Raw genomic sequence first — 12,048 nt, 5'->3', positions numbered from 1 at the left:
CTGAGAACAAGTTGTTTTCCTACCCTGCCTTCAGTACCAAGGAAAGGTAATGATAGACTGGGATTGACCTCTTTAATTACCTCCCTGGGAAACTAATTTCTCGATTTCTTGGCAAAAAACTAGGCATGGCTGTAAATAGACTGGTTGCCACATTAGTCAAAAGGAGGGAGATCAACAGTAAGTGATATCCCTCTTGCAAACCTCTAGGTCAGATGGATCGGGTTAAAGATAGGCCCAATTATCCCGTTATAGAAAGGCTCAGGCTCCCAATGACCATACTGCTATAGCAGAATGTTAATTACATAACCTATTCATCAACTTACTAGCAAAACCAAGTACTGAAAAAACAGTTTCTGCCTGTTTTGGGTGGAGAAAAACCAATCAAACCTCTAAAGGAGGTCTTGGCAGCTGACCCCTCTTAGCAGAGTAACAATTGGAACTGAACACCTTACCACCATTGATGTCTACCAAATATGAAACATCTGTTGAGACATCAGCAAACTTGGTAATCAACACTAGTTTATGGTTTAAAGGTCTCTCATGAGTGGCAGAGGCAAGAAACAAGACAATGCTCTAAGAGCAACCATATATGCATAAGATCAGCCACTAAGCTACTCTCCACCAAAAATAAGACCAAGGATGGCCAGGCAATGGCTACTGATGATTCAGCAGGTAGACCTATTGACTTTCCCAAACCATACCTCACAGAGGTTGCAGTGAGAAACTATTGAGCTAAGCGGGACAAACTCCTGTCCAAAAGACTGAGAGACAATCTCTGGTATCAGAGAAGAGAAGAGGGATCATAGGTTACACCTTTCCTGTGGGGTACAGGGTTAACTGCGAACCTGTCACACGAGTCGGTAGCCTCTGAAAGTGGCTAAGGCTGTCTCTAGTTCAGAACCTTTGACAGCTTGGTGGCATGGTACATCTTTGACCCTGAAGTGGAGACCAAGGATGGCCAGGCAATGGCTACTGATGATTCAGCAGGTAGACCTATTGACTTTCCCAAACCATACCTCACAGAGGTTGCAGTGAGAAACTATTGAGCTAAGCGGGACAAACTCCTGTCCAAAAGACTGCGAGACAATCTCTGGTATCAGAGAAGAGAAGAGGGATCATAGGTTACACCTTTCCTGTGGGGTACAGGGTTAACTGCGAACCTGTCACACGAGTCGGTAGCCTCTGAAAGTGGCTAAGGCTGTCTCTAGTTCAGAACCTTTGACAGCTTGGTGGCATGGTACATCTTTGACCCTGAAGTGGAGACCATGTTGAGAAGCGAGTACGTTCTTGGGGTCAGCTTCACTGGTGAAAGGGTTAGCATATCATGAATACTACCTAGCTCTGAACAGAAATCCTCCCTAGTGGGCAAAATACAGTAAATGATTCTATGCTTTTATCTTCAATGTCAGGTTGAAAAAAAAAACAATTCTTATTGTTGGAAGCCCTTAGTGTGGTTAAAACAAAAATTCTTGATATGAAGGGTTTATGCCCTTAAAAGCTATGTTAGGGGAAACTGCCATTCACTAATCTCCCACATACTTGACCCTAACGATTCCTGAATAAGGTTTTATTATATTTCCTCCTTTAAATCCTCAAACATTGCCACTGAGGACACTTCTACCATGGGGAGAAAAAGCTACTGCCTATTCCTGAACATATACTTGTTTGTCATGGTAGAAATAATAGGTATATTTGCACTGAATCAACAAGTTCAGACTTTCTTTTCTATAGCTTCCTCCCTCTCCTTACCATTTAATTCAACATAATCAGAATGACTTTCATCTGCTCAGTACTATCTCCACCCACTATCATTCAAATCTTCCCAAAGAAATTGCTCTCTACAAAATATGCACTTGAGTGTGGATAAAAATTTATCTTTAAAGTTTTCTAACTCTGCCAACAGCAAACCTGTTCTTTAATGAATTTAGGAAACAATTCAAAGCTGAAAAAACAATGTCACAACACACTTGGGGAACATTACACAGAGCAACAATCATACCAATGAAGGCTGTAATTTTTCAATTACCTACAGCATTCATATTAGCGGTCGAGACTGTCACATTACGTGGTAAGATTCATTAAATCCTTTAAACAGAGAATAACCATTTTTTACCTATCCATTCTGGACTTTGCAGCTGCAATACCAACAATAGATAGCAATATTGTACAATCTACTGTATAACATTACAATGAATTTTTTATATTTCAGGGTACAATATTAACTTTATAATCTCTCAGCTTTTCATATTACCAAAAACTAGGAAATTACTATTTTTTTTACCAACCTGGTAAAACTCAACCCTGATTATAATTTTACAGCTTTTCATTTTCAAATGTCAGTAATAAGAAAAAATAAAAACTTTTCAACTTAAAATAAGAACCAAACCCAGTATTAATTCAAGAAAATTTCATTTTGAAAGAGCCATTTAACAATACTGTACTTAACACTTAAAAGCTTATCAGCATTAAAACAGAAACATTTTTAATTTAAAATTAGTTTTCTAATATTTATCTGCATAATCAATATCTGTCATACTGTATCTTGCTGCAGCAACTTGCTTCCAATTTAAATTCCGTGTAATCCATTTACGTATGTATAATATTCACACTAAGTCTCAAATGATTTAAGATATAATTATATACTAGTTAGTTAAACAATTTTCACGTTAATTAATGATAAAACTATATAATTCCATTAATTTAATGAACTGATGGATGTATATAGTATAGTAATTTTTCTAAATATTCTCTATGCATGTCGTTTGATCCTTATCAAACTGCCCTGTTTGTTTTGTTCGTCATACTTTTCTGATTAAAAGCAATCTGCGAGCTCAATTTTTGATTCAAGAGTGACCTGAAGAGCGATGTAAGGCAACCAAGAGCACTAATGACAAATGTGGTAGCCTTCCTGCAAAGCAACAGGGTATTACCTTGTCTAACCACCAACCATTTCTGATCTACTCAGGAAGACCTGTTCCAGCTCTGATCATTCATAGCGGGGAATGTAGGACATCTGGTGTTGATTGTGCAGGTGAGTATTAGAAAGCTAATTTTAAATTCAAAATTACATTTGTATAATACACAATCAACATCCACCGATTCCCCACATTTAGAGTGATGGAGGGAAATGATCAGTATGATCCAAGTAATGTTGCTGATTACTTTGGTTGAATTTTGAGTGTGGTGTACCACACGGCTAAGTTCATAGGGAACTACTGTCTAAGCATCCTCTATGGTCACTCTGTTGACAAAGTCAAAGGTGCAGTGGTCACCACTAACTGTCTGGTCATATTTCACACTTATGCATTGACGGAGGGGCGATGTACTCAGCAATCTAGACCCTACAGTGTCGTTTCCGTTGAAGAGGTTTGATTGGTGGTTCATTACGTGATGTCCTGCATTCAACAATCTAGGCCCTTCAAGGTGTCACTTCCGCTGAAGGGGTTCAATTGTTAACAAGGACATGCACTGGATGATTTCTGCCCTTCAAGGCTCACTTTGGTTAAGACTGTTTGATTATCAGTGCTGTATGCCATCATAGTTCTGTCTCCCCAGCAAACTTGAGCATAGATGAGAAAGAACAACAATCACAGTGGTTAAGCAATTACCCCGCCTGCTGACACAATGGAACCAAAGGAACAGCTATTATCATATACTAACTCTACATATTTTAAAGTAAAATGAGGAAAAAACAGAGTTACCTCCATGTCCCTGCCTTCAGGAAGGAAGTCATCAATGTGATGATTCAAAAACATAGAGAAGTAGCCATATCCATTATACTCAGGGCTACACTCTCTTGAAACTATGAGGTGTGAAGGCGATCATCTTTCTAAAGGCAGTGTTATGTTGCCATCCTCTAACCCTTGCAGGTTGTCCCCAACCTCTGGAAAAAGCTTCCTGGTTGCCTTAATGAGGGTCTTCTCCTCCATGGAGGAGAACATGAAGGACCCTTGACTGGAGACCCATCCAGTGAAGTGTGCACCGGGGCTTCAACTTGACCCTTCTTAAATATAACAGGGTGCTACTTAGAACACATTCGCAACCACATTTCCCTGTTATCACCAGAGGAACAAAAAGCTAGAAGGTATCTTAGACTTCCACCATGCTTCTCACTCCAACACCCCTCCTGATGAACCCTCCTCTTCTGCAGGACAATTGGAGGTCACCTGAAAGGCTTGCTACACACTAGGAAGACTGGAAGGAGCAATAAGCTATGACCCTGAATGCCCAGTCAGAGCAACACCCTATGTCACCACCCTGTCACCTACTCTGAGCTAACCGGGGAGTACGACTTTACTCCAGACCTGCTCTGCATCAAGGACGACTCAAACCTGAAACTTGTTAGGGTCATTTCAACACGAGTCCTTCCTTCAGCAGAGTGGAATGGGGAGACCCAGAGCAGGATTGAGAGCTGAAAAAAGGTTGAGAGTGCCTAGTTGAGAGGCTACATTCTCAAGACCTGACACTATAGTGTCAATTCTAGATGTGACAGACACCAACTGGAACCCAAAATGTTCTTCAGCTTTGACAACACCTTCTTCAGGGGCCACTGACCCTGATGCAATAGTTTCCACAAGGAAAGGAGAATGGGCATGTTGCTCACCCGACATACTGACCACATTATTATTATCATTATTATAAGCTAAGCCAAACCCTAGTTATAAAAGCAGGAGGCTTCAACAGGGAAAATTAGCCCAGTGAGGAAAGGAAATAAGGAAATAAATAAACTACAAGAGAAATAATGAACAATTAAAATATTTTAAGACTGGTAACAACATAAAAATAAATCTTTCATATATAAACTATAAAAACTTTAAAAAGTATAAGAGGAAGAGAAATAAGATACACTAGCGTACTCAAGTGTACCCCCCGACAAGAAAACTCTACCCCAAGATAGTGGGAGACCATGTTACAGAGGCTACGGCACTACTCAAGACTAAAGAACAATGGTTTGATTTTGAGTGCCCCTCTCCTAGAAGAGCTGCATACCATAGCAAAAGTGTCTCTTCTACCCTTACCAAGAGGAAAGTAGCCAATGAATAATTAGTGCAGTAGTTAACCCCTTGAGTGAAGAAGAATTATTTGGTAACCTAAGTGTAGTCAGCTGTATGAAGACAGGAAAATGTGGAAAGAATAGGCCAAACTATTTGGTGTATGTGTAGGCAAAGAAAAAAATGAGTCGTTACCAAAGAGGGGAGTCTAATGTAGTACTGTTTGTCATGCAAAAGACACAATAACTCTCTAGCAGTAGTATCTCAATGGGTGGCTGGTGCCCAGGCGAACCTACCTATAAAGAAACTATTGACCTACATTCATAATCACATCCTAATGGATTACCTGATAGCAATCGATCCACTGAACCCTCCCCAATTCTTTGCTTAGAAAGTCTTTTCTAAGGTAAAGTAGTCCTTTGGATTACATATACTTGTCTCTCAGTGAGAGACCACTTCATACATTCATCACATACATCAATGGTTACAATTCTCTCCCCTACAGTTAACACGCACAGAATGGTTTTCAACTTAGCCTAGCCTTACAAGAAATCCAATGGGTAGGACAGTCTAAAGTCTAGGAACTGTTGAGCTGGTCCATGCTGGTGAAGCACTCAAAAATCAAAATCACTGTCCGGTTCTCCTTAAGTCTTCTTAGCTGTTAATAATCCATGAAGAGCTGAATAGTTCTGAATGGTGATTGTTATTAAGAAGTAAGCTCCTAGTTCAATCAAATGCAAAAGCCGGGAGAGGTAAACAGGATGTTTGCTCACACCGGCAGCAAGATCAGAATTGGTGTTTCCTGGTGGTTTGCAGGAAGGATACCATATTTGCCCAGAAAGCTCTTAATTATCTTACATTGCTTTGCTATTAAGTTCTTCAGGTTGCTCTTGACTCAAAATTTTAGCTGGCAGATCTCGTCAGTAAATAGATTATGGTCAAAACAAAGATGGATGTTTGATAACTAACAAACAACATGAATAGAGACCTACTAGACAATATGCATAGAGAATTATTAGAAATGTTACCATGCTGCGTACATCAAATAGTTAATTAAATAAATGGAATCATACAGTTCTTTCAGTATTTAACTTGAAGATTGTTTAATTAACTAATATATAATTATATCTTGAATTATTTGGGACTTATTGTGTATATTATACTTTCGTAAATGAATTAAAGAGTAAATTAAATTAGGAGCAAGATGCAGCTGCAAAATCAATTGGCAGATTTTGATTTTGCAATTATTAGATAAAAGTAAACTGAAAATTTGAGTGTTTTCTATGCTACCACAATTCAAAAACAATTTTTCTAAAACCAATTAAAATAAAATTTTCATATATGTAAACATATTTTCTTGTAATTTAGTACATTTTGGGGTCACACAATTCTCCCATATACTTCACAAACTTTAGAGCAGTCACAAGTGGGGTTAGATCCCAGGGGTTGGAAGTAATGACAGCTTTCTTTGTGCTTTCTAATATGTGAGGTGCAAGGGACAGGAACTTAAATTGGAAGTAGAGTCTGACCTCCTTAAACACTGAATTGGCAACAGTTATAAATGGTTGACCATTGGTAAAACTATACATTGCCCCTCCCCCCAAAAAAACCTTTGAGGCTAATAGTACCATAATATTCATTCTCCCAAAGTCAAAGTAAAGACCCATTTCCCACATTGAAACTTTAGGTATTCTAAAGGCAAGGAAAATCATTTAATTTCTCACTTAAATTAAAAAATAAAGTAAGTCAAGTTCAATTTATCTAATTTAATCCTATTGTGATATATTTAAAGATCTATCTTCTAAAAAAGTATAAGCACATTTATTGGAGCTAACTATACATTCACAAGTCAACTCCAACCATTGTAGACAGTAAATCTGGGATAACCCCCTCGACCTACAACAATATACAATTCCCAAATCGTTTTCTTCCATATGCAAATAAAAACCCTGTGAAAATTTGATAATTAGCTTAATTCTATAGCAAAGGGTTTCAAAATCAAATAATTGTCTGGGAGAACTTCAATACATCTATGAATGCGGCCCTACTTGAATGCAGAAAGAGACCATTACCAACTTATGACCCAGGGATCCTCCCATGCATGAGCAGAATTACCCTATATTTCTTAAAAAGGACTAAAGCACCTAGGAGGATTTTGTGACCACCAAAAGGGCTCAAGTGTGAGTCATGTACTATGATGAATCATTTGTTTCAAGACCTTACTTTTACACCAAATGCAACTCTAGATTAAAAAATAAAACTTATCAGAAAAAACTTATACATTCTAAGATCTTACCTGACCCTTTTCCATTTTCATTACTTTAAGATCAAAGGTATCTTGGGCAAATTGAACGGCATCAGCAACATTATCAGTAACAATGATGTTGTCAAATAAAATATTGTCGGACATGGACCACAACTCGATGCCAACAGCACCCTGTAGAAATAAAGTTATACATCAAGACTTAATAATAAACAAAACACTTGAATTTATAATTTTAAGATTAAAGATATAATATGTAAAGGTATTGCAATTCAAATTACAAAATCTTAAAGCATAAATATTCCAGTCTTAACCTTAAATATATAAAAGTAAGACTTACAATAGGTGTCATCTTGAAAGGTTCCAAATCTTCAAAGTAATCAGGATTGTGAATTTTGCGAGGTTTCCACTTGCCACGATAGTTAGGGTTATCAATCATCTCTGGTCTCCATTTACCCTTGTAATCTGGATTGTCAATCATTGGGGGCTTCCATTCTCCACATCCTGGGACTTCAGTGCAAATAGGATTGTTAATGAGAGGAGCTTCCCATTCGCCATCCATCTCATCATCCCTGTTAGAAATTAAAGATTTTAATATAAATTTGTTATACCAGATACAGTATATAAAATATGCTTAAAATAAACAGACTTGCTAAGTTCTAAGCTTTGCCTTACATTCTTTTACATCATAGCCAAGAGGGAAACTAACAAAAACCTGGTTTTAAGTAAGCTAAAGTCAGCAGGTATACACAAGTTCAAATGCTTTCTGACACACTTTCATGTGGTTGAGCCTAAACATATTGTACTGAGGGAGCAATGGTCATGACAGATAGGTTTATTACTATGTAGGCTTTCTATAACACATTCCATGCTTAGTAAATTTCTGCTTTCAACAAATAAATGATTTTTCTCATGGCCTTCCATTTTCTATTCCAAACAATAGTACTTTGGCATATCTATTTAATTTATCCTATAGCTTGCTTATGTAATTAGCATGCTACAAATAATGAACTTGAAGAAAAAAATACGGGCATGAATTACTTTACGTGTTAAGTATTTCACAACATACATATTAAATTTGAAATTAGAAATGCTAATGCTCTTCAAAACTTCTAACAAGCTTTTTTCTACAAAATACTTAATATTCTTAATACATTAAGCTTAAGGTTACTAAAAATCATCATCTTGATCAACAGATTGGTTCAAGTTATTACATAAAATTCATGTAGTTATTATACATTGCCTCAAACAAATAATTCACTGCTCACTGTTCAAAAACATGACCATAAAAACAGTTATTATCAATTGGTTATTGTTGATATATTCCATTAAACCAAATTCACTGACTAGTGTTCAAGAGTAAGACCATAAGGATAATGTTTGTAAGCTCTGTGGTAGCTTTAATGTCAGGATTTTAGAGCGATCCAAGCAACAATTATAACTTGGTTTATTCCCATGATTTGACTTGTGACGTGTAGTCTGATCCCATGTTCAATGGTCTTCTTACTTTTACAATAGGGAAAGAAAGAATCATTCCAGTAACCAGAGCAGTACTGCTATCAATTTCACTGGTGGTTAAGAATTCAGGGGTTAGATGATCACTCTTGGGACAATGGCTATGCCATCTTGCTTAAGGATACTTTCTCCATGTTGCTGATGCAATTCCATCCCTACTTTACTTTTCCTGGATGAGCTCTTGCGCTAGTTCCAGTCTCTGGAGGTACAAACTGTAAAGATTTCAAACAGCCTGCCCTTTCAACCTTCACCTGGAGTTGTCGAACAAAGACAACCCTGGGAACCTTACAGAGAAGCAATTTAACTAAACTCCCATCTCCTTTTCTTCTTTCAACTTTGATAGACCCAATGTATAGCAGGGGCGGTTGCCTGAGTCAACTTTCTCCATATATTTCTATTCCTTGGATCTTCTTACTTCAGTCCCACCCCACCCTCACCACATCCATCCATTTGATACACTCATGCCCTACACTCCTCCCATCACTTACATAGTCTTGCCTCTTTTGATTGGTTCCACCTTCTCCCATATTTCATACAAGCTTCTCTAGCTTCATTTTTCACATTACATATACCATGCATTCTTCTTATATCTTGACTCTCCCTCTTTTCCAGTAGTGATACTCCAGCAATCCATCTTATCATCTTCATCTGTTTCTGTTCAACAGTCCCTCCACTCCCCTCTTGAGCAGCCAGGTTTCTGCCTCATAATAGTAGGGGCCTGATGACTCTCATTAAAATTATATTTATATAAAAAAAAAGAATACCCAATTTACTTCTCTCTACCTGACAAGGAAATAAAACCCTTTTCAGCATGCAGGGGAAGAATAGGAAAATCTAAGAATGTATAATTTGAAAAACATTAAAATTATGGAGAATCTGCCTCTGTGGATGAAGCACAGCACAAAAAATATAGAGCAAAATTTGCAGAAATAAGGGAAGGTGGATACCATCTTTAACAAATTTTTAACACTCAATCTTCAACAAATCAACAACTAAATAAACAAACATCCAAAATTTTATTTTATTTTTCCAAAAAAAAAAGAAGTGGTAAGACACAAGTAAAATTTCTTGCATGAAAACTTACACTAATGGGGAAATAAGTCTCTAATTCATGCACAAAAACTTTTAATACCACTTCACTTAACAACTCAAAATTTACTAACCAGTCCTCTGGCTTTTCAGCAGCAGGATCAGGAATCATCTCTGGTTCACTATCTAACCATCCTCTGGGTTTGAGTGCCTCTGGATCAGGGATTTGCATAGGAGCCTCTTCATCCCAGTCCTCAGGCTTGACAGCTTCTGGGTCAGGAATTTTTTCCCTTTCATCCCAATCTTCAGGCATAAAATCTTCTGGGTCATCAATTTCTTTAGGAGGATTGACAGGAGGAGTAAAATCTTCTAGTAAATTACCAGAGTTCACCACCTGAAAGGAAGTAATCCAAATTAATAAACAATTTTTTTAACAAAACATTTTTTCTATGCAAACTAAACTATATACTGTATAGAAGCTTTCTTACAGGCCATGGATTAAAGCACAATTGTGTCCATTGGGAGAAAAGGCAAGACACCTACTTACGATTGACTGATTAACACCCTAAATAACTTATTAAATTATTCTTACAAATTTCACCAACTGTATTGTAGTTTATATTACTGTAATTGTAAAATACTTTGTTTTTCACTTTTTCTTTAATAAAGTCCTAAATCTTTTGCTATTTTTGTATATATAACTAAATAGTAAAAATTCTTGTAAACATACTTCAGTACAGTCAGTTATTACAGTGACACAGTATATACCTTTTCATCCCCCTTTCTTTCTTTTTTTCTATTTTATTTTCATTTTCTGTTATTCACACTTCTTTTACTGTTTATTTCAGTCTACATTCATTCCTTATACCTTGATTACCTTTCTTATTCATTGTTAACCATATTTCCTAGTATATTCTATGTATTCAATTAATTGATTTAACACAGATGTATAAAAAAGAAATTTACTAAATAAATCTTTACATTGTTTATATTATGTTCTCCATCTTTAACAGACACTTATTTCAGGTTTCACCACACACATCCCTGTTGCTATTTTTAACCCACAGCATATCAATTCAGTTATTCATTAAAGAAATAATTTTTCTTCTAATTTCTATTTTTTTAAATCTACACTTCTTGAAAAAAAAAAAGGCTTCTTGAAGGGTGTCTAGTAATTTCATTGCATTAATTTTATTGTGGTGATTTCACTGCAGTAATTACATTGAATGGTAAAAACATATTAGACATTATCATTGCAATGTATTTACGTTGTAGCACATTACATCAATGTGTCATAACGTAAATACATTGCAATGAAAAGGTCTAATATGTTTTTATCATGCAATGTAATTACTGTAATGAAAACACCACAATGAAATTAATGCAATGAAATCATTATTTCTTTAATGAATAACTAAATTGATATGCTGTGGGGTAATTTCAGAGCGATAGTTCAGTAGTCCAGTAGTTCATGATTTCCAAATTTATTGACGATGGTTATCCAATTACTAAATTATTTCTAAGCAACGTGCTTTTTGCTCAAGTCCCGCCTACTACTTTTCCTATAACAAAAAAAACTTTATTTACATGTTTTGTTTAGTTTTTGTTTTCTAAATAAGAACACAATAAAAATAACGGCTCTTGAGTACGAATTAAACTAAAAAAAAAAGAAAAAAAAAAAAAAGCTCATTTATAATGGTAATCTATTTGTGAGAGAGAAGATAACAAGTGAAAATGCCATTTGAAAATGCGATCAGGTTTATATAACTAAGTGCCGGGCAAAAGTTTATACAAATCAAGAATCCATTACAAGATGAGTTGGAGAACTCAATTATGCAGGCAATAATGCTCATGTTAAAACTACCAGTTATAAATGCTGTGAAAGAAAATGCCATTTCGACGCAGGTAACTACTCATTGCATTGCAACCCAGCCACACATTGGGGTATTACAAGCAGTTGCTGGTCAGCTACAAAACCACCTGCACTAAAAAAGGAATATTCAAAATGCTAAAAACGTAACAACAAAAGTCCCTGCGATACCTGAATCTTTACTCAAGTTAAATATATATATTTTTATGCCTTTTTAAATGTTGAGGTGCAATGTGTTACTACTGAATACTTAAAGGTAGTAGGTTGGCCAGGACACCAGCCACATGTCGAGTTACTACCGCTTGAGTTATTGGGTCCTTAGACTGGCCAGACTTTATTACATTGGATTCCTCTCTCTGGTTACAATTCCTTTTCCTTTG

The 12,048-nt window shown here is 36.3% G+C and overlaps 1 protein-coding gene across 5 annotated transcripts in view; it reads right to left on the bottom strand.

Annotated features, from left to right (window-relative positions):
• Window positions 1–12,048, bottom strand: part of Cnx99A (Calnexin 99A) — a 106,984-nt gene that overhangs the window by 25,124 nt on the left and 69,812 nt on the right. For all 5 annotated transcript variants that reach the window (XM_068388337.1, XM_068388334.1, XM_068388335.1 and 2 more), the window contains exons 7-9: window positions 9,933–10,192; window positions 7,595–7,826; window positions 7,288–7,428 (exon numbers count right to left, since the gene is read on the bottom strand). In XM_068388337.1, coding sequence (XP_068244438.1) covers window positions 7,288–7,428; window positions 7,595–7,826; window positions 9,933–10,192 — 633 coding nt within the window. The remainder of the gene's footprint in view (window positions 1–7,287; window positions 7,429–7,594; window positions 7,827–9,932; window positions 10,193–12,048) is intronic.

This window comes from Palaemon carinicauda, chromosome 15, assembly GCF_036898095.1.
Source record: "Palaemon carinicauda isolate YSFRI2023 chromosome 15, ASM3689809v2, whole genome shotgun sequence".
In the NCBI taxonomy this organism is placed as follows: domain Eukaryota; kingdom Metazoa; phylum Arthropoda; class Malacostraca; order Decapoda; family Palaemonidae; genus Palaemon; species Palaemon carinicauda.
This window is presented reverse-complemented; position numbering and strand designations above follow the sequence as displayed.